The 21765-nt window shown below is 53.5% G+C and overlaps 2 protein-coding genes across 4 annotated transcripts; one reads left to right on the top strand and one right to left on the bottom strand.

Moving 5' to 3' along the window:
• The first annotated feature begins 118 nt into the window (after positions 1-118).
• PNPO (pyridoxamine 5'-phosphate oxidase) lies at positions 119-7605 on the top strand. 2 transcript variants are annotated; one of them, XM_037493890.2, is made up of 7 exons: positions 122-407; positions 1361-1485; positions 3478-3577; positions 4423-4476; positions 4701-4829; positions 5118-5188; positions 5384-7602. In XM_037493890.2, exons 1-7 carry the CDS (start codon positions 270-272, stop codon positions 5550-5552), a joined length of 786 nt encoding a protein of 261 aa, XP_037349787.1. In that variant the 5' UTR covers positions 122-269; the 3' UTR covers positions 5553-7602. The 2 variants fall into 2 exon arrangements, with proteins under 2 accessions (XP_054545212.1, XP_037349787.1); XM_054689237.1 differs by lacking the exon at positions 4701-4829 and having other exon boundaries at positions 119-407; positions 5384-7605.
• Positions 7606-9866: 2261 nt separating this feature from the next.
• Positions 9867-15929, bottom strand: PRR15L (proline rich 15 like). 2 transcript variants are annotated; one of them, XM_037492438.2, is made up of 2 exons: positions 15686-15929; positions 9867-11183 (listed from the first exon to the last, which is right to left on the bottom strand). In XM_037492438.2, exon 2 carries the CDS (start codon positions 11154-11156, stop codon positions 10854-10856), a length of 303 nt encoding a protein of 100 aa, XP_037348335.1. In that variant the 5' UTR covers positions 11157-11183; positions 15686-15929; the 3' UTR covers positions 9867-10853. The 2 variants fall into 2 exon arrangements, with proteins under 2 accessions (XP_037348335.1, XP_037348334.1); XM_037492437.2 differs by lacking the exon at positions 15686-15929 and adding an exon at positions 14441-14648.
• Between the last annotated feature and the right edge of the window lie 5836 nt (positions 15930-21765).

Below are 21765 nucleotides of genomic sequence, written 5' to 3'. Positions count from 1 at the left end.
CCGCCCCCCCGGCGTCGCCATTGGCCAGTGGGTTCCCCTGCGCTCCTTCTAATTGGCCGCACTCCCTGAACCCCTGACCCGCGGCCTCTGCGCTCCCGGCTCCCTCCTCCGACCTTGAGCTCCCATTGGCTCCGAGGATTTTCGCCTGTTATCCGGCCTCGGCGACTGGCAAATTCTTCCTTCCCGGGTGGCCTCCCGGGCAGAGAAATTGGTTCCGAATCCAACGGAACCCCGCGCCGGGCGACGCTGCGTCACGTGGCCGGCGGCCCATGACGTTCGGGCTGCGGGGCGTCCCCGTGACGTCCTGGAGACCTGTGCGGTGGCCTCCTCGCCTGCGCCGCCTGTGCGGCCTCGGCGCCGGCATGGACCTGGGCCCGATGCGCAAGAGTTACCGCGGGGACCGAGAGGTGACGCGGCCTGGGGCCGGGGCCGGGGCGCCGCGGCCGCGAGACAGCCCGGCGGGGGCGGGGAGGAGCGGGGAAGCCCGGCGGGGCCTCCGCGGCCCCCCAGGGGCGAGGGAGAGTCACTCCCCCGTGGGAGAGGGGGGTTCACAGACAATCTCCAGGCAGAGGTTCTGGCAGGAGGATGGGTGGAAGGCGCAGCTGGGAGTCGTGGGGCAGAGCGTGCGCCCTGGAGCCGACCTGGGTTGGAGTCACCCCGTCATGGGTGCTTCGCCTTGGACCCTGTACTTAACCCCCCTGGACCTCGGCTCCCTCGCCTGTGAAGGGACAGTTCCTACCCAGAGGTGTTATGGATTTGATATTTGTAAAGCGCTTAGAGGAGAGAGAACCGCTCCTCTAAATGTTTGACAGGTGAAACACAGGGGAGGGAGAGTCACTCATGGAGGAGAGAAGGAGAAAGCTCCTCGCTCCCACTGCCTTTGCGCCCTCAGCTAACCTCTTGAGAAGCTCTTTTTTCCTTTTCCTCCTCACGAGAGCAACCAAGAGAGAGCTGCTTTGGAACTGGGGTCAGAGCCTTCGTTACCAAATCTGGTTGCATGGGGAGCATTCCTGGAGATGCTTGTTTAAAATGCGGTTTTCATCAAACTCCAGAGCTACTACCGAGCACTGACGGGGTGAAGCCCAGGAGCTGACTTCTCTTTAGGCTAGATGGGTGATAGGTTTGACGCCCATGGCATGAACACCTGCTTCATCTGCCACTATTTGGGGGACCTGGCAAGGTATTCCCCTTTAATACCTGTTTCCTCACCTGTAAAGTGGACAAATAGAACCCACTTCTTGGGCACTGTTTTTGTTATGAGATTGTTATTATGAGTTAATATCTGGAAAGTGCTAGGGACAGTGCCAGATATATCTCAAGTGCCATCTGTGTTCATTAAGTGAAATAATACTCTGACCAGGCATTTGAGGAGGCTCATCTGACTTCCCTGGACCCCATGAAGCAGTTTTCTGCCTGGTTCGAGGAGGCTGTTCAGTGTCCTGACATAGGGGAAGCCAATGCCATGTGTCTGGCTACCTGCACCAGGTGAGCATAGCTGGGGGCCCTTCTGTGGGTGGGTGTAGATGAAGTAGGAAACTTAGAAAGTGCCTAGTTTGATAGATGTCAACTTTTTGGTTCTGGCTCTATTATTATTATTATTTTTTAAACAATTTTTAAAAAAGATTTATTTATTTATTTATACAAGCACTGGGTACAGTCAGAAGCGTGGGAGGGTGAGAGGATTCACCAGAGCCAGAGCAGGGAGCAAAACAGGCAGACTGACGAAACACACTGCTGAGGGGAGCAGCGGGCGGCAGGAGAGGTCTGCGCGCCATGTGGGACCCTCACCCGGTGGCCGGGGATGGAAACAGCGCTGCAGAGGCTGCGGGCAGCTTCACAACCCAGCGTTCAACTGCTGCGCCACCGGGGAGGCCCTGGCTCTATTATTAACTTGCTGTGTAGCCCAGGCAGGTTACTTATCCTCTCTGGTGCTTCTTGTCCTTACCTGTAAACCAAAGATCAGACTTTACTTAATTTCATTTCGGGAATTCCAATTTTAATTCAATTCATAAAATGCTGTCTTTCATCTCTGCCCCACTCTTACCCTTGCCTCCCTTGTCTCAAGTCCATCTGTCTACTAAGAGCTACATCTAGAACCTCTCCACACAGCTCTCTCCCTTTCCTGAAACCCAGCACAGTGCTTAACTGTGTCAGTCACTTGACAGTCAGTCATCTACCATTAGTAGATTAGAAGCATTAGTCTCTCATTCAGCTCTTTTTTTTTTTTTTAAAGATTGATTTATTTATGCATACAAGAACTGGGATATAGGCCAGAGGTGCAGGGGGTGAGAGGATTCACCAGAGACAGAGTGGGGAACAGAACAGGCAGAATGACTGAAACACACTGCTGAGGGGAGCAGCAGGCAAGACAGGAGAAGTCTGCTGCGCCATGTGGGTAGCTCCCTGGCCGGGGATCGAACTTGTGTTGCAGTGGCTGCGGACAGCTTCATAGGTTACGTCTCAACCCCTTGCACCACCAGGGAGGCGCCTCATTCAGCTCTTGTTCCCTCCAACTCCTCACTCAAGTGTAAGGCAGGGCTCTCTGTAATACTGTGCCCCGGTGTCCCTCAGATCTCTGAGGAGAGTACCTGACATAACTGCACCTTCTGTGTCCCTCAGCCTTGACCAATGGCATTATCACTGCTCTTGGGTCTTGTTTGTTTGCTAGAGGTGTCACAACAAAATACCAAAGACTGGGTGACTTAACAGGAATTTATTTTCTGGAGGCAGAAGTCCATGATCAAGGTGCTGTCAGAGCTGGCTTCTAAAAAGTTCTCTCTTGCTGGCTTGCAGAGGGCGACCTTTCCTCCATGTCCTCACGACTTTCCCTTTGTGAGTACAAGCAGGGAGAGCGCCTGGGGACCCTTCTTGTAAGGACACCAGTCCTATTGGATTAGAGTCCCACCCTGTGACCTCATTTAGCCTTAATTACCCCCCCCCCCCACCAAGGCCCTGTTGGGACTAAACGTATTTTTTTTTAGATTTATTTATTTATGAATACAAGAACTGGGCTACAGGCCAGAGGTGTGTGTGTGTGGGGGGGGAGAGGATTCACCAGAAACAAAGTAGGGAACAAAACAGGCAGACTGACTGAAATACACTGCTGAGGGGAACAGGAGGCGAGACAGGAGAGGTCTGCTGCGCCAAGCGGGTCACCTCCCTGGCCAGGGATAGAACTCATGCTGCAGTGGCTGCGGATAGCTTCATAGTGCTGAGACTTAACCCCTTGTGCCACCAGGGAGGCCCAAAACATAGACTTTTAGGGGGACACAATTCAATCTATAATGGACCCCAGGCAGTGATCATACTTGCTCCTCCAGGGCAAATCTGCAGGGGCAGGTGGGAACGGGTAGCCTGGATACCCTGACAGTACAGAATAGAATAAGTGGGCACAGCTGAAGGGGTGCTCAGCCACCTTGTCAGGAGGGGTGACGGTGAGGACACCACTTTGACCACGGCGCTCTGCTCTTTGCCCAGAGATGGGAAGCCCTCCGCCCGCATGTTGCTGCTGAAGGGCTTTGGCAAGGATGGCTTCCGCTTCTTCACTAACTTCGAGAGTCGAAAGGGAAGAGAGCTGGTGAGGGTCGACAAATCCTTCCCCGGCCCTCAGAGTCCAACTTTTGCCTTGACAGTCACCTGCTCATGCCACCCCACCCCACCCCACGCACTGGCTGTCTGTGTCCAGGCTCTGTCCAGCCTGCGGGCCTGTGCACTTGCCAGTCTCCTTGCCAGGAGAGGGGGCTGTCTGTAAGCACCCCACCTGTCACCTCTAACCTGCTGTTCCTTCGGGCCTCGGCTCCTAAGTTGCCGCCTCAGGAAAGCCTCCCTTGACCCCTGCTTCAGCCCCTTGCCCTGTTGGCTGTCATCATCACCTGTAACTTGCTTTTCTGCTGGTTTTTGTTTTTGTTTTTGTTTTTTTTTTCAGTTTCTAACTTCATTTATTTTGTGTTTATATAACGAATGTTTATCCCCTCTGCTGAACAGTAAGCTCTGTGGGGCAGGGGCCGCCTCATTTGGACCTGTTATACCCCCACCCCCTCTCCTGGTGTGGAGCACAGGGTTATGCTTCATATGCTTCCGATTAGTGAATCCAGATGAGCGGCCCTCTGATTCCGTACCAGCCACACATGCAGTTCCCAGGCTTTGCAGATCTCTGGGGAGGGAACGGCAAGACTCTGGAGTCTGCCTGCCTGAGGTTTCCCACGCAGGTCACCCCCATGCTCTGTGAAACGGGACACACTACGGAGCCTCTCCGGGCCTGTTTCCACACTGTAGAAGTAGGTCTCCCTTTGAGGGCTTAAATGGGATGGATATCAGTGAATGCATCTGTGGTGGGCCCAGTATTTGCGGCCTCCGGTCTGCCCAGTGCATGCTGGAGCATCGCCCTCTGTACTGATGGCTGTCTGGGTTTTTCTTTTCCAGGACTCGAATCCCTTTGCTTCCCTTGTCTTCTACTGGGAACCCCTAAACCGTCAGGTGAGAGAGTATTACCAGGACAGCCTGGGGTGGGCTGGATGGAGGGGCCCCTGAGGGCAGGCTCCCAGCTGGGCAGACTTCCTGCCTCTTAAGTAGCTCTCAGGTAGCTGGTCTAGTTGGTGCGGGAGGAACTGGCTGTGTGTGAATAATAACAGAACGGGAGCTGTGCTGGCTGGAGGGCGGGTGGCATCGAATGCCATCTAGCCAAGGCCACCCCCGAACAGGTGCGTGTGGAGGGCTCCGTGAAGAAGCTGCCCGAGGAGGAGGCCAAGTGCTACTTCCACTCCCGCCCCAAGAGCAGCCAGATCGGGGCTGTGGTCAGTCACCAGAGTTCTGTGATCCCAGACCGGGAGGTGAGTGTGGCGCCTCGGTCCTCCAGTTGGGAGGGCTTTGGATCATCCCCAGAGGCTGCCCCAGGGATGCCAGGGCTCCCTCCCTCCTGTGAAAAGACAGTCTCCCTGGGAGCAGCCTCCCCTCTTCCTGGGAGAAGTAGGCATGGGAGAGGAGCCAAAAGCAGGCCTTGTCAGCCCTCGGAGGACAGAGACCAGCCTGCCTCACTCACCTCTGTCCCCGGAGCCTGGCACAGAGCTCGGGAAAGGGTTATTAAATGAAGGGTTGACCCCATCTCCTGCCCTGGACAGTATCTGAGAAAGAAAAATGAGGAGCTGGAGCAGGTCTACCAGGAACAAGAGGTGCCGAAGCCAACTTACTGGTGAGTGATACCGGTGGTCACCTAGAAGGGGACATGGGCCCCTCGCTTTTACTGGAAGCCACCCACCCTATCTGCAGAATTGCATCTTCTCCTCTCTGGTGATGCTTGTCAGCTGTATCCCAGCAGCTTTCCTCAAGGGACCTGGATGGTGGTGGGCGAAATGCACGGAGCACCCAAATCTGTTTCCCCCTGTAGGGGGGGCTACATCCTGTACCCACAGGTGATGGAGTTCTGGCAAGGCCAGACCAACCGCCTGCATGACCGGATTGTCTTTCGCCGGGCCCTGCTCACAGGAGACTCCACTTTGGGGCCCATGACCCACCGTGGGGAGGAAGACTGGCTCTATGAGAGACTTGCGCCCTGACTCCCAAACTGCCGTGGACTGGAGCTGGGGCCCGGTGCTCGGAGAGGGTGTGGGATCTGATCTGGAGCCAGGCCCTTCTGACCTCATCCCATTTTCCCCCCAGCCCCATAGATGTAGGGCCCTTCAGGGTTCATGCCGAGCCCCCTGTACTCTCAGTGGAGTGTCACTAAGAGTGTCACAGTAGAGCCACAAATGGAAAAATAATCCCCAGTCATTATTTTTCTTGAGCTTAACTATGGTTCATTGGACTAGCACCCTCTAGGGGTCGCAGCTGCAGTGATTCCCTCTGTTGACACATGGTGGGTGCTCAGCAGCCCTGTTGTTGCCACATGACCTGGTCGTGCTGGCCAAGGCCGAGTGATCCCAGCACAGAACACCTGAGCCAGTTTAATTGATCGGTTCTTCTTTTCAACAATTTGAACTTTGAAATCGAGAGACCCAGAGTTATTGTAGCCAATCATTAATGACGGACAAGGAGCAACAGCCTCTGGCTGCCATTCTTGTAATTCCCTGAGCAGCCCGGATCCTTCTTTCCCACATCTGGGCTGTGCAGTTCCTCCTCCTGACTCAAAACATCCATTCTCTCTAAAATAAAATTTATTTTGACCTAAACTAGCCAGAATTATGTTCTGTTACATGCAACTGAAAGAACTATAACTAAACTCATTGACTAATAGAATATTTTAATAGCTCTTACCCTACTGATAGCTGCCTTCCATTAGCTGAAGCACAGCAATGTGGAAAAGAATTTAACTTTATTCTCCATAGCTCCAAAGGACCTCTAGGTGGAAGATGCATAGACATAGATTTTATCTCAATATGGAGAGAGATCTCAACTTTACACTTTACACTTTACATAGATTTTATCTCAATATGGAGAGAGATACAGGAGTTTTATACAGAGATTCTTGTGTGGGTATCTCTCGGCCCAGAAAATTTAATCAAGCTTTGCTTCCCATGTTTGTTTATGACAGTTATATGTGTGTGTATGTATATATGCACATATATCATTTCCTGAGTGTAAAGTGTAATCACAGAGATTATGCCTTTCTGCCTACTCACACACTCCCTGCCCACACTGCCCACCTCTGCAGGTGATGACTCCAGATCACCTGTTTTCACCTACACTGGAATTACCTGGGGAGCTTTAAAAATCCTGGTGCCTGGGTCCCTCCCTCAGAGATGCTTTAACCCATCTCAGTGCAGCCTGGGCTTTGGGACACTTAAATGCTCCCAGGGAATTCACTGCCGTGAAGGCCGAGAGCCCGTCTAGATGTTGCCACTCAGTGTGGGCCACAGGCCAGGGGCATCAGCATCACTTGGGTGCACCCTTCCCACAGCCACCGACTCCTGTTCTGCTTCTAACAAGACCCCCAATGACCAGATGCACCTCTCAGCCTCTGAGACTCCCCCCTCCCCCCACCCCCTCACACCTGGACTCTCCACCAACCCTCAGCTGAGCTGTGTTTGCCTCCCTTGAGCACAAATCTGGTGACCAGGAGCCCCTGGGGTGAGCAGCTACTGGCTGCAGAGGGGGGCCAGGCTAGACAAACATTTGCTGTGACCAAACCAGGATCAGAGATCTGACCATTCTGTGTGCTTGCTGGCATTGAACTTACTACTCTAAACCGGGCTTCATTCCACCGTGGGGCGTGTGTTCCAGCGGCTGTTACTGACAGGCTCCTCCAAGGGCGGCCCTTTGGGTGTTGATCCCCCTCCCTTAACCCTGAGTGCAGGAAGGCGCAATGCCAACCCTGTGTCTGTCCGCAGGAGAGGGTGCTGGGTGTCCCCTGCCTTGTCTGTTGCTGTTACTGGAGACTGTAAGCCCCCTCCATCCCCCTCACCCCTGCTTTGAGCCTGATCTCAGCTGTTTCTTTCCTGTTCTCTGTCCATCAGTCACTGTGCCAAGTCTGTAATAAAAGGCTACCAGCCATGTGTGATTTTAATGTTCAATCTCGTCTGGTCTTGTCCCCAAGCTTCCCATGAGGAGTTGGGGGATTTAAGCGCCTCCTCCTCAAGGCTTCTCTCCGAGGAGGTTGGGTGTCCAGCAGGGGGAGCCTGCTGCCCAGGGTTGGCCCCTTCCGGGCAGTGCAGGCCAGTTCTGTCGTGCCCCTCCTGCCTCCCCCTTCCCCTCTTTGGGTCGCTTCCCAGTGAAACTGTGGTCGATAACCCGTAGCCTCTCCCGGCTCCTGCACATATTTGCACTCTCGGTCCCTCCTCCTTCTCCTCTGGCCTCTGGAAACTTGCAGGTGACTCCTCTGCTGCCCCAGGCAGCCAGCGCTCCCTTGGGCTTTTTTTTTTTTTTTTTAAGATTTATTTATTTATGCATACAAGAGCTGGGGTGCAGAACAGAGGTGTGGGGGTGAGGGGATTCACCAGAACAGAACAGGCAGATTGACCTAAGTACACTGCTGAGGGGAGCAGTGGGCCAGTCAGGAGAGGTCAGCTGCGCCATGTGGGCTGTGTCTTAACCCCTTGCGCCACCAGGGAGGCCCTCCCTTGGGCTTTTAGTACCCCCCCACACACACACACATCCATCCCCCAGTTTAGGGGTATATGTGGAGTTTCTCTGGGAGATTCCTGCACACATTACCGGGGCTGTTGTGCAGGGTCACATGGCGTCCATGAGATGCCAGTTTAGGTAGAACAGAAAGCCAGCGGCCAGGAGACCAGCCCCATCCCCATCCTCACCTCAGGGAGCCCCAGGATGGAGTGAAGTGGAGATGCCTCCAGTCTGGGCATTTAGGGAACACCAAAACCCTGTTTGGTTCCACAGTCTATGTAGCTCCCTCGAATGCTGCTCACCTCCCAAGATCCCAAGTTGCAGCCATCACCCCTTGTTTCACCTCCCCTTCTGCAGAAGGTGATTACACCCCTTCCCTTGTCTTGAGCCTCAGTTTCCCGTCTCCCCAGCAGATGAAAATCCAGAATGGAAGGGGCTCTATGACTCAGGGGTGGTGGTCTCAGGCCAGCCCTGGCTTCAGTCCCAGCACCACCACGGCAAGCGTCTGACCAGGCAAGTGACATAAGCTCGCTCAGCCTCAGCTAACTCACCTGGGAAGTGGGGATATTCCCAGCACCTGCCCCAGGACTGCAGTGGCTGTGGAAGCTTGAGGAGTACTTGCCACAGGACTTGGCCCATGTAAGTGCTCTGTAAATGTCAGCTGTTAACTTGGGCAGGGCTGGAGGATGGGGTGTCGGCTCCTGCAAGGACAGCTTTAGAGACTAGGTAACCGGTGGAACCCTAGAAAAAACCTGGTGTTGGGTGGAATAGGGGAAGAGGCCTTGGGGAAGCTGGCACACCTGAGCCCCTTCCCCCTGTCTTCTGCACTCACCTCAAAGCTCCCCCAGCCAGCAGGGGTGAGGCCGCCTAACAAAGGCCCCCTTGTGTGGTCTGTTTGTTTTGGTAATAAATTTCCTGAGCAGCTGCTCCCTGGGGTGGGGTGTCCCAGCAGGCTGCAAAGAGCCACAGACCACATGGTTTAGTCACGGCCTTGGTCGCTCCCTGTTCCCACCACAAGCCACAGAGATTTGGCCCATTCTTTCCAGTTTCCAGTTCCTGGGGCCCGAGGAAGGGCTGAACTTCACAGCAAAGGGAGCTAGCTCTGGTCTCTTCCTTTTTTTTTTTAATATTTATTTATGCATGCAAGAGCTGGGGTGTAGGCCAGAGGTGTGAGGAGGGGGTGAGAGGACTCACCAGAGACAGTGGGGAACAGAACAGGCAGAGTTACTGAAATACACTGCTGACGGGAGCAGTGGGCTAGACAGGAGAGGTCTGCTGCGCCATGTGGGTAGCTCCCTGGCCTGCTGGGGATCAAACTCGTGCTGCAATAGGCTGCAGAGAGCTTCATAGTGCTGTGCTTAACCTCTTGTGCCACCAGGGAGGCCCTGTCCACTTCCTTGATCAGAAGCTGTGCGTTCCAGGGGAGTTCCTTAATAAAGGAAAGCACCACCCGCCCCTTCCCCTGCAACCAATACTAACTCAGGCCACGGAACACTGCGCAGGCTACTCCCTGTGATGTCGGTGCTGCTACTACCAGGTGCTATCACAGCCCTTTTACAGGAGAGGAAACCAAGATTCAGAGGAGGTTTTGGTGGTGGTAGTGGTTTTAAATGTTCCCCAAATTACCCAACTACTAAGGAGTAGAACCACAATTTGAACCCTGGTCCCACACCAAGCCACTGTGTCTTGGGGCCAGTCACCAAAGATCAGTGCCCTGTCCAGGCCTCTCAGACCCAGGGTGAGCAGCTGCTTTCTGGGCTCTTCTACCTCCCAGAGGCTGTGGATGGCATGGGGGTAGCAGTGCCCACTGGTGCTACAATTTCAGACCTGGAGACCCTTCCTGATGCTCGAAAGGGACAGTTTGAGCACAAAGTTCTACTTGACTTACATGAAGGGAGGTAAAGGCAAGAAACAGCACAATAAATGCAAGACGAGCAGAAAAAGGCTCTCTGCTTTGGAAGCGTCGTTTATTACAAAAAGAGAAAACTACCATTTTTTTTAAACAAAATTCAAGGCTCCAGGACTCATTTCTGGGGCTGATCCATCTTAAATACTAGTAGGGGAGGAGAGGAGAGAATTGGCTGCTTCTAGCTCCTTTCAGAGTCTCACCACCCCTCTTCCAGTTTGGACCTTTGGGCCAGTGTAGCTTGCCTTTGAGGGTATATGCAGGAACAGGGGGTGGGGGGCCCTAACCTGGCCTTCTGCAGCACCCCCCAGCAAGTGCCAGGGTCCTCCCACAATGTACACCTGGAGGCAAAGTTCCAGGAAGTCTCCCACTTGTTTGAGGAGGTGAACTCAAGTTCAGTGTCTCTGCCTCTGGCTCCAGGAAGCCACCCCCCATCACATGGCTTCTGGAAAATCCACTCTCAGATTTGGTCTAAGAACAGTCACGGGTAGAGAAAGTAGCAGGAGCAGCAATTCGAACTCACCCTTGACCTCGGGCCCTGGGAGGAGGGGCTGTCTGTGCAGCCCCCTAGCTCCACTCCTTGCCATGCCCACCTCCCTGTGGGCGCTGCAACTGCTTCAAGGAGGGCTGTCCTTCCTGGGTGGGGCTTTTCATCCTTGAACTGGAGTGCCTTTGTATGTGGTAGGGGAGGTAGGAGGATCTGGGATCTCCCAGACCTTCCAGAAAGCTGGGCCACATAAATACAAACTTAAAACCAGACATTTCCTGCCAGCAGGCATCAAAAGTCCCCACGACTTCAGCTGTGGCCACAGAGGCCAGCGTGGCAAACTCCTGCCTCAGATCCAGCTGACGGCAGGGATTGGGAAGGGGCTAGCGTCCTGCTTGGCCCCCTTCACTGTCTTTTGCCCTCCCTGTCATCAAACAGGTTGGGGTTCTCTGCCAACGTGGCCCGGACTTTTTTCTTCTCCTTAAACCGGCCAGAATTGGAGACTTTAACATGCTTTCCCTTTGTGCTCTTGTCCACAATCTTCTCCAGGCGGGTGCTGAAGTCACTGTCGGGGCTCCCATCGTCAGGCCGAGGGGGCTCAGGGCTGCCCTCCGATTGGGCATAGGTGTCAGGGCTCTCGTACAGCACCTTGGGAGTGGATTTCTTTTTCCGGAGGAAGGTTAGCTTCCACCAGCCAACTTCGGTCATGGCGCTCCTTGCGCTGAGGTGGGCTTTCTGCAGGAGCAGGGGGTGGGGGAGAAAAGGGTCAGAGGGGAGAAGAGGACAGGGTACGTGGAGCAGCCCTCTCTGGACTCCTAGTCACAGGCTATTTTTCTAGCCCAGGCATGAAAGCCTGAGGTGGAACTGAATGACCCGGGACTCAGGTAAGTGATGTGACGCCCCCAGAGAGGCGTCTGGGGACGGGGCAGGCAAGTCAACATCAACGAGGAAGCCAGACAGAGGAGATGGGGAGCAAACACACACCAGTGCTGCTCTGAGTTCCAGGGCTCAGGCTAATGGAAGAGGGGCAGGCGCCCGCCACATAGCACCCAGCCTCCCACAGCGCCCAGGCCCTTCCCTTCCGCCGCCAGCCCTGCTCCGGGGTGGACAGACTGTTGACTGCTGCCACACAGGCGGAAATGCCACATGAATTTTACTTGGATTTCACTACAAAGTTAAATAATACCTGTGACATTCAAGGTAATATGGGCTGGCCAGCGGTGACCTGCAGGAGCTAAGGTTGCTACTGGGTTTTGTCTCAGAGGAAGGAAACTCAAACAAGGAATGGGGAGTCCTGGGAATGTTCTAGCTTCGTGGTGTCCGGCAAGTTACCTCTCTGGACCTCAGTGTCCTCATTCACCCCTTCTAGTCCTAACATTTACCTCTGACGTGAACCCCTGCCAGAGGTCAACCTGCTTTGTAAAGTAAAACTTAACCAGTGTTAATTATCGAAGGACCGCCCCTCCCCCACCCAGCTTCCTCAAGGACAGGGTTTGAAAGGGAGCTGCAAATTCAGAATGTTTGGTGAGGCCAAGAGTCACCTGTGAGGCATGGTTATCTCAGGTTGGACCCTCCAACAGAAGAGGGGCACGGGGGCTGAAATCAGCCTCCTCCACTGACAGACTCTGTGTCCTGGCTGGGATGAGGCCTCACCTCTTACTAATTTCCACAAAGGGGCCATCTGAACTCATGGACATTCTGGGAGAGGAAGCTGCCTGGACAGGACTGAGAGTCAGGTGTGTAAGTTGGGAGCAACAGGTCGCAGACTAGAGGAAAGAGGATCAACAAATGTGCTGGCAGAGGGATGAGAAATAGAGGCATCTCTGGGCCTGGAGTGTCTGGCACTCAGGACTCCCAAAAGTGGCTGTGAAGGTCACAGGAAAGTGAGGTGTACTAAGAGGGCCCCAGAAAGCCAGAGGGCAGTGGGTTCGAGCATCGGCAAATAAATCACCTCCTTTTAGAAATGGATGGTCTTAACTCTGTTTTCTGAAATGGCCTGAAAGAAATACTCTATTTTTCTGCATTCCAGATTTCCCATAATGAGTATGGATGTTTTTTTTTTTGGTGGGGGGGAGTATCAAATTTGGAGGAAATGAAAGCAGGGTGCTAACATAGGACTGAAATGATTTGAGGGCCTGCTCCATCAGCCTTTTGCTTTAGAGGTCCCCTGTCGCCCCACATACCCATCTACCTGCCCACAGTACATGCCCCCAGATTTCTGCACACCTTTGTCCAGGGAGCAGCCCTGTCCCTCTAGCTGAGCTCAAGTGGCAAGAGAAGCCCAAGGGGGATCTTGCGCAGCTCCCACTTAAAAAGTGAGGCGGGGGAGGGTGGCCAGATAAATACTTTCAGGGCACCCTAGAGAGGTGAGCACACCCAGGGGACAGCCTGAGAGGTTTGCTTTGGCAGTTTGCCCCACCTGGGCTTAGCACAGCCTTGCACAGAACTCGGTGTTCCAGAATGGGTTTCTGGAAGGAGCTGTGGGGAGGGCAAGGAAGGAGAGGCATAGCACTTGCTTAGTCCGTGGGTGCCCCAGTCACTGCCTGGTCTGGGGCCATGGCCCAAGCCCTTCTGGGCCTGCCAAGGAACTCAGGGAGTAAAGGATCCAGCTCCTAGACCAACAGCAACACCAGACTCTCTGGGTCCATAAATGAAAGTGATTCCTGTCAGTGCCATCTGAAATATACCCTCTGATAGGTGTTTCAGGTTGGCAACCACAGGGCTTAACTTTCCTCGAAGGAAAAGGAGCAACACATCATAAAGAACTTCTCATAAAATCATAAAAAGAGATAGGAATAGACCTCCACCGTGGCACAAAGGCCTTGGCTGCTGGCCTTGAACTCTAGTCTTTCTAGGATGCTCTTTGCCAGGCAGGGCCTACTGTCTCTTCTGACCTGGTTCTGACCTGGAAGACATTCGCACAGCAGTTAGCAGGCGCTTGCCCCTACAGCAAGCTTGACACATGGAAATCTGAATTTGTAGAACATATATTAGAGGACTAATCTTTGTTTGACAAAATAACCCAGGTATAAGAGTCTTTTAAGTAGTGTGCTGCTCCAAGATACTATACATCTGATTTGCTTAAGGAAAAAAAGTAATAGGATATACAAACTTCTCAGTGTACCAAGGTTGCTAAGAGCTGGATACCCACAGTCACAAGCCCATGGCTAATGACAGGAGGCTGAGAGGACTGGCATGGGGGCATTTGGTGACATGTAGTCGGCTGGTACAGGGCCCTCAGCTGGCTGTGTTGAGGGCTGGGCCCTTGCCCTTGGGGCCCTACACTCCCTGGCCTGATGGAAGTCAGCCCCCGGGGATGCCAGCTACTCTTCTGCTCTTTGCACAGCTTTGGTGCCCACAGAGGGCCTCAATGGACTGCCTGCCACCCTTTGCCTCTGCAGCCAGCACCCAGCTACTCACAGGGGCACCCCAGAACAGGCCCTACCACCCAGCAGAGTTCTGTAAACTGCTCTAAGGGCCTTGCCTGGTGTGGACCCGGCCCCTTCTGAACTGGGCAAGTTAACCATTGATTGGGGTGGAGATGGAGGGGTGGAGGGGGTAGTGGAGGGAGCAAGTCAGCGTCTGTGTTGTAAGACAAACCTAGAGCCCCCATCCTTCTGCAGAGCCTCTAATGGCCCTTCTCCACTCTGGATAGGGCTGGGGTACACTGGAAAGAACAGGGGGACATTCCTACCAGACTGCCAGAAGCATCCTCCAGGCTGGGGCTGGGGGTAGGAGGTGCTAAGCCCCAGCTCCGCAGGAGTTAACAGAGAAATGCCCTGGAGTGAAACTTTCCCAGAAGGAACACTGCTGGAGGCCTGGACTGATTCCAAGAAGCCAGTGGGATGAGTCCGAGTTCTGCCTAGGGGGAGATGGGAGCCAGCACGCCTGGGTTCCCCTCCCAGCTGGGCTTGTCAGCCTTGGAGCCAGACTGGATGCCCTGACTGTGGTCAGTGCCTTGGTTTCCCCACCCACCCACCCACTGCCTGTACCTGTAATCCTGACTGCTCCGGCTGGAGGTGGACCTTCCCTAGAGAAGGAACGGAGTGTAGGCGCTGCCCTGGAGGAAGACTGGGGGAGGTGGGGGTGCCTCCAGGGTGCCGTGCAGGGCCAGGCCCAGGTCAGGAGAGCTGGGTCGGAGCAGCTGCACAGCAGGTGCAAGAGAAACAGGTGCAAGAGCAGGTACCTGCTCCTCTGTCGCTCCAGGAGTCAAGGTGAACCTGAAACCCAGCCCCTCCCGGCTAAGTAAACAGAAGCAGAGGCCGGCTTGGGCTGATGAATATTCATCACCCCAGAAATCCAATCCCAGTGCTCCTGCACCCACCCAGAAGCCAGGGTCCTCCAAGGACTATCTAGCCAGGAGGAAGAAATGCCAGGGGAAGCCTGGGGTGGGGTGACACGGAGCCTCTCTCCTAAGTGCTCCCACTCTCTGGTGCTGGGTTGCACCTCCCACTACAGCCAAAGTCAGCCCCACCCATTTCATCCCCAGGAAGGCTCAGACCCCTACCCAACACTGACTGCCACCTGAATTTTGCCCGTGGGCACGAACATGCACAACTGGGAAAGGGTTAAAGGCCGCTGCTCCCCTTGGCTGGGCAGGACAGGGTGCACCCCAGCTCCTTTGAACTCTGGAGTCGAAACCAGCCCCTGGTTAAACTGGTTGGCAGACCGGTTCCCAGGCTGCCTGCTCCGCCCTGAAGCCTCCTGTTCCTGCGGCTGGCACGAGCTGGGGTCTGTGTTTCCCTCCTCTCTCCTAGGGGCTGGAGGCGGGGGCAGGAGGCTCTGGCTCTTGAGTCAGGCCCTCCAGACCCACCACAATCTCCAGCATCTTCAACTTAGGAGTGGTCTTTAGGAGCCTTGAAATCAAATATGAAATTCCATGTTGGTGGGCAGAGGGACATTCATTTTTCTGCATACAGGGGCAGACTTATATCAGACTCTCAAAGAGACCGGTGATGCCCCCCCACAACACACACAGAGTGTCTCTTCATAACCTTCTCCCCAACTTCCAGCCATCCATTGCAAGGGTCTTCCTGCCCAGGAGGATGGAAACCTGGTGAGGTGGTAACAGAGGGAAAGTCAAGAAGGCAGGGCAGGGTGTAGGTGCAGAGTCGGCTGAGGGTGGGGGGGCAGGGGCAGAGTGTGCACTCAGGGGGTGACCTCTGACCTCACTGATTCGAAGCTCTGCAAACCTCCATTAACCAGGTGGAGAGAAGCCTCATCCGGGCTGGTCTTACCTGTGGCTCCAAGCCTCGGAGAAGGCAGCTTAGCAGCCACCCTTAGGTGACCTGCTTGTGTTTGCATTCTCTCCTCACAGGGGCATCACTGGAGAGTGGGAGACTTCCGATGCAGGTCCCATGTCCCTGCAGCCTCCCGGGCCGCTGCTGCACCAGTGAGTGGGTCCATCCGCCTGCCAGCTACCTTCCTCCGTGGACTGAGTGTGTACAGACCAGGCTCAGAACAAGGCCCTGGGTAGACAAAAGGCATGTGGTTCCTCCTTCCCCCGTCTCCCCTCCCAGTTACATTTTCACTACCCAACTCTCAAGCCTCCCCCACAGCCTCCCATTCCGCTTCTACTTGGTTCATCTTCTCATGGCCTCTTGTACTCTCCTCAATCCTAAATGGGCCCCTGCCTCTCAGTGGCCCCTCATGGTCTCTTGTAGCACCCATTTAACCTCGTCCACAAGGGCTGGGCCTCTGTAGCCTCCTTTCTCCTAACCCTGCCCACCTTCCTGCCAGCAGAGGCTTCCTAGGAGGGTGGGCTGAAGAGGGCACCCTATGTCCTTGACACCCCGCCTCATGTGCAACTCAAGACAAACTCCTACTCATCCCTCAAGCCCTGAGTTATTATGCATCCTATCCTTTCAAGAATGTTCTTGTTCCTGCAGCATTTGCACACATGCTTCTGTTTAATGTGATATATACCACGTGTGGTAACATGTGTATCTACACATGTATATACATGTGCAATAGTGTAGTGATCTATTCATGCCTTGGCTTCCCTCAGAGAATTTTAGCTCCTTGGGCCTAGTGGCGCAGGGTTAAAGCCCCCTGCTCGGGAAGGCCAGGAGGCCAGTGATTCTGGGGGTGCCCAGCTTGGTCAGGGTGACAAGTGGAACAAGGACAAAGATGGGTCTCTGGGGCCACACCAGGCACAGTTGGGGGGTGGCAGGGGGAAACTGCAATTCTGAACTGAGGGGGTGGTAAGTTACGATTGGAGGGGGCTTTCCTTCTGCTTTGTGGGAGAGGTGGTATCAGCAAGGGACTGTGTTCCAGACATTGCTCCAATGCTCTGCACATGTGAGCTCCTAATCCTCACCCTCCCCAAGGGGGGATCCTCCCGATGGCACTATCGACTGGTGCACCAACTGGTACTATCAATAGCCACTGTCTTGTTATTCTTTGTGTTAGTTTCCTGTGGCTGCTGTAACAAGTTACCACAAACTTGATGGCTTTAAACAACAGGAACTTTATCTCACAGTTTGGAAGTCAGAAGAAAAAAATCATTCTCTCTGGCTGGGTTCAAGGTGTCTGCAAGCCCCTGATCCCTCTGGAGGTTCCAGGACAGTCCATTCCTTGCCTCCTCTAGCTTCCAGCAGCGGGCATTCCTTGGCTTGTGGCTACATCACAATTCCTTCCTCTTCCACCCTCCCATCACCTTCTTTTCTGTGTATGTAACCTCCCTCTGCCTCTCTCCTATAACAACACTTATGAGAGTTATTTAGGGTCAGATAATCCAGGGTTGCCCTGGATTAAGATGCTAAACAGAAATACATCTGCAAAGACTTTCTCTAAAGAAGGTTCTAGGGATTTGACATTGGCATCTTGAAGTGGAGTAGGGCTGGGGGTCAGCTTGCCACACTCTTCGTTTTCACCATCTCCATGTTGTAGACCCTCATGGACAATGTCTGCGCTAGCCATGTCCCCCTGGGAGGAAGGATGAGCTGCCTTCCTCAACAATTGGCCTCTGGTTGTCACCCCTCGGGGTCTGCCTCAGCTGCAGAGAGTCACCCCAGTTGAGGACATGCCCTTCTGGGGCAGCCTGCATCCAGGGATATAAAATCCAGCCACTTCAGTCCCAGAAAGGGACTGAGAGACAGGCTTCACTCCAGAGTCCCCCACTTTATTGGCTTTGTCGGTCTGCATTACAGCTGGTTTTCTCCCTCTACCCAATCCTACTTCTGTCTGGCTCCTCTCGCAGGCAATGGTCCCTAATAAACATCTTCCCCAAACTTCACCAACTTCTCAAGAGCACAATCTATGACATTTTTATTTTTGCTAGACTGGTGGCAGTGAAGGGGTTAACTTTGTCTTTGAGATTTGCATTTCCTTGGTCTACTGGATTGAATAGTGTCCCCCACCCCATTCATGTCCACCTAGAACCCCAGAATGTGACTCTATTCAGGTCTGGGTCTTTGCAGATATAATTAGTTAAGAGGAGTTGACACTTAGGTGTGGGTGTGCCCTACAATCCAAGGATTAGTGTCCTTATGGGAGAGACACAGATGTGCAGGAGGAACACCAGGGGCCACCATGCAGAGATGACAGTGATTTGCTGAGGGGCCAAGGAGGCCCAGGACGGCCAGCCCTACCAAAGTCAGCAAGAGGCATGGGGCAGCTGTCCCTCACAGCCTTTGAAGGGATCAGCCTTGCTAGCAGCTGGATTTCAGACTTCTGGCCTCCACAACTTGGAGAGAATACATTTCTATTGTTTTAAGCCACTTAGTTTATCATGATTTGTCCCTGCAGTTCTAGCTACTGCTCCCTAATGAGGGTGTGCATACAATGCATATTGGCCTTTTGGGTATCCTGGTCTCTGAAAGGATCCTTTTCAGTGCAGAAAACCTTCTCCTTCCAGTAGGATAGTTGTCCTTAATGCACTGACAGAAATAATACAAATGCATGGATGGATTCCTGAACCCTTTGTGCCTGGACCTTCTGTGCCTGTGCAGCCTTACAGGGACCTGCCACCCACTGCTTGGGAACCCTGGTCCACAGGGTTAAATTCGTCATGGCCTCTAGGGTTCTCTGAGATCTCCCTGGCCAATCTCTTCCATCTAACTTACACTATTCTTCCTGTAAAGGTGGCAAGCTCCCCTGATAGACTTCTCCTAGAATAGCATGTTGTCTTACCTAGATGCTCTGACCGCCCACCCCCCACCCCGTCACTTCCCCTCCATCCTCTTCCTTCTACCACCACTCATTCTCCTGTAAGACTCATATCAATGCTGACCGCTCCCAGGCGTCTGCCCATCCCACACCTTTACCTCCAAGTTGAGTGGGATCCTTTTTCCTCCCTGTTTCCTTAGCCCTCAGAGTGCGGGTGTTGGAGATGTTTGGGAGGAAAATGGACAGGACTTGGCTATCAGTCGACTGTGGAGGTGGGGGAGAGAGACAGCCAGAATGGCAAGCAGGTGGTTGGACAGGAGAGCTACCACCTGAGATAGGGAGGCAGGATGATGAACAGGTGTTGGGGAAGGAGGGACCTCAGCTTTGAACTTGTAGAGTTGCGAGTGGAAGGTTTCAAAAGACCCTTGGGTCTATAGTTCTGAAGTTTCGGGGAGCCATAAGAGTGGGTATACAGCTTTGGCTGAACCCTGCTCTACAGGATTCAGCCTATGTTAAACCTACAATGCACGAGCCTGGTGCCAGGCTCTGGGCATGGCGTCATGGGATCAGAGAGTGGTGGCCCTTCACACATCAGACTGTCACTTTCTTGGAGAGCTGGATGCCTTCATGTAAAGGTCCCCAGCACCTTGGCAAACACCACACCACACAGGGAAGGTGGCTGCAGTAGGATGTTTGGTAGTGGACTTGGTTTTCCATTCCTTGGAAGAGCAGATTCCATCTGCTTGCCTTGGTGGGAACGATGGACTAATGAGATGCAACAGTATCCTTAGGAGGGGACACCTGAAACCTAGTTCTCGAGGCCATTCAGGGAGTCATATCCCCCCAGAAGTCTGACTATGGGATGGGGAAGGCATGGCTGGTGGGGGTGTAATTGGTGGCCCCGCATAGGTCTTCAGTGACTTGTGCTTAACTCATGAAACTGTTAGGGGGAAAAGGATGTCCTAAAGCTAATTCCCTACAGGCTTTGTGGACTCCACCCCCACCCCAGGCCAAAGCCAAAGACACTGGGAACTCCAAATCGCATCCCCACCAAAGGGAAGGTAGCTGGGAACTGAGGGTGGGGTTAAGCAGCCAGGTTGATATAAAAGACAGACATGTGGGCTTTGCGGGGGGGTCCCCCATTTTGGCTCTCCACCAGCTAACAGCGTCTGGCCAACTCTGAGAGTGCCTTTGGGTTTCCAGGTCGTCGAATCGAGTAAGACACATTAAAGACTTTATTTCCCTATTTTCTCCCTGAGTTGTACATTTTCCTTATTTCCTTTTCCCTTGTAAATAAACCTTTTATTAACCTTTTGTGTGTGTCTGTAGTGGAGTATTCATAAGTCCCTTGTAAGCGCGCGGGTGAGGAACCCGTTCAATATCGGGGCTGCTCTATAACAAAACCAACCATGTCTGATGTCTTCTTCTGGATTCCTCTGTCCTTTCCCAAGGGCTCAGGAGGCTTGACTCCAAGTTCTGAGCTGTAGAGGCAGGGGAGGGGTGAGGAAAAGAGCTAGGGGACATGCTCCCTCCCCCCAGATCAAGTAATTCAGGTCCCCATTGGTCATTAAATGCCTTCCTGCATGCGCTGCACCTTCTCTTATTCTTTCCTTCACAAGCATCCACTAAGCCCCTGACAATCAAAGACAGGTATCATGGCAGGTGCTGGGGTTAGAGATGAAGAGGTCTGTAGCCCCTGCCCACAAGGACTAGCTGGAGAGACAGACGAAGAAAATAACACAGAGATCACAGCACGAGCAGCAGGAGACCCGGATGAGGCTAGTTTCCAGGGCTTTTCACCTGTAATACCTCTCCCTCTCTCTCTTTCTCTCAGCCTCTCTCTCTCTCTCTCTCTCTTTCTGTGTTTCTGTCTCTTCATTGTGACTGTGAGCAAATATACACAGAAAACCTACCATATACAGCAAATAAAATAAATGGATTATCTGAATGTCGAAGGTAAGCCTACTTTTTATGGCTATTGCAGGGAGATAAGTAATGGGTGTTCTTGTCCAGAATAGGGTGTGGTAAGAAGGAACTTTAAAAAGGGGTGGGAACTAAAGGGGTGGGGTTTCTAAGTGTCTGGCACCACCATCGACCACCAGGGAGAAAGTAGGAATCAAGGGAAGACAGGAAGGAAGAGCTGAGGCTGTGGTGGCTGAGCTGAGAGAAAAAGGAGCAGGGGGTGCTATGGGAGGTACGAAGTCACATCCCTCAGAGAGCTAGAAAAGCTGGCTGGGGAGCCAAACAGGCCTGAGGATGAGTCCTAGCCTACTAGCTGTATGATCTTGGACAAGTCACTTAACGATTGGCTGTGGCGCCCTTGTTTTTTTTTTTTTTTTTAAGATATATTTATTTATGCATACAAGAACTGGGGTACAGGCCAGAGGTGCAGGGACAGAGGATTCACCAGAGACAGAGTGGGGAGCAGAACAGGGAGACTGACTGAACGACACTGCTGAGGAGAGCAGTGGGCGAAACAGGAGAGGTCTGCTGTGCCATGTGGGTCACCTCCCTGGCCAGGGATCGAACTCGTGCTGCAGAGGCTGTGGCTAGCTTCATAGTGCTGCGACTTAACCCCTTGTGTCACCAGGGAGACCCGTAGCTCCTTTGCTTTAACATCTAAATAATAAAAAAGATACCCACAATATAAGGGTGTTGGAAGATCAAATTAGATAAGGCTTATAAAACATTTAGGTCTACTCTGGCACGTGACACATGGTTATCACTTAATAAGCAAGCTAAACACAACCGAGGATGGCACGGCAGCCTGCTTACATGGCACCCCGGGGCTCTGTGCGTCGCTGTCCCAAGCTGGCACAGCCCTGCCTCGTCTTTCCTTACCTCCCCACCTGTGCTGTCTCGGCCTCAGACAGCATCCCACCTGCTCAGCCAACAGAGAATCCACAGTCACAGTCAGAACCCCACATCCTCTCCCTGCCGCTTTCCAGATGCTGGGAGTCCTGAGGACCAAAGTTCCTTCCCGGCCCAGATGCCAGGCCACTTATGCGTATGATGTGAAGATGTATTATGTGCTTACCTGCCCTCAGGCCTAAGGTTCTCTAGGGCTTTGGGAAAGGACAGACAGGGCAGAAGGTGCCCCCAAACCACATGCCTGTGCCCTCTGGGGCAGCCAGCCTGGGGCCAGCAGCGAGGCGGACCTGTTTTCAAACATCCTTCCCTTCCACATGAGTCACCCAAGAGCTGAAGG

The sequence above is a fragment of the Talpa occidentalis genome, unplaced genomic scaffold, assembly GCF_014898055.3.
Source record: "Talpa occidentalis isolate TD23 unplaced genomic scaffold, MPIMG_talOcc4v2.1 talOcc4.7, whole genome shotgun sequence".
Taxonomy (NCBI): domain Eukaryota; kingdom Metazoa; phylum Chordata; class Mammalia; order Eulipotyphla; family Talpidae; genus Talpa; species Talpa occidentalis.
Note: the sequence above shows the minus strand (reverse complement) of the source record. Positions and strands in the feature narration are given on the sequence as shown.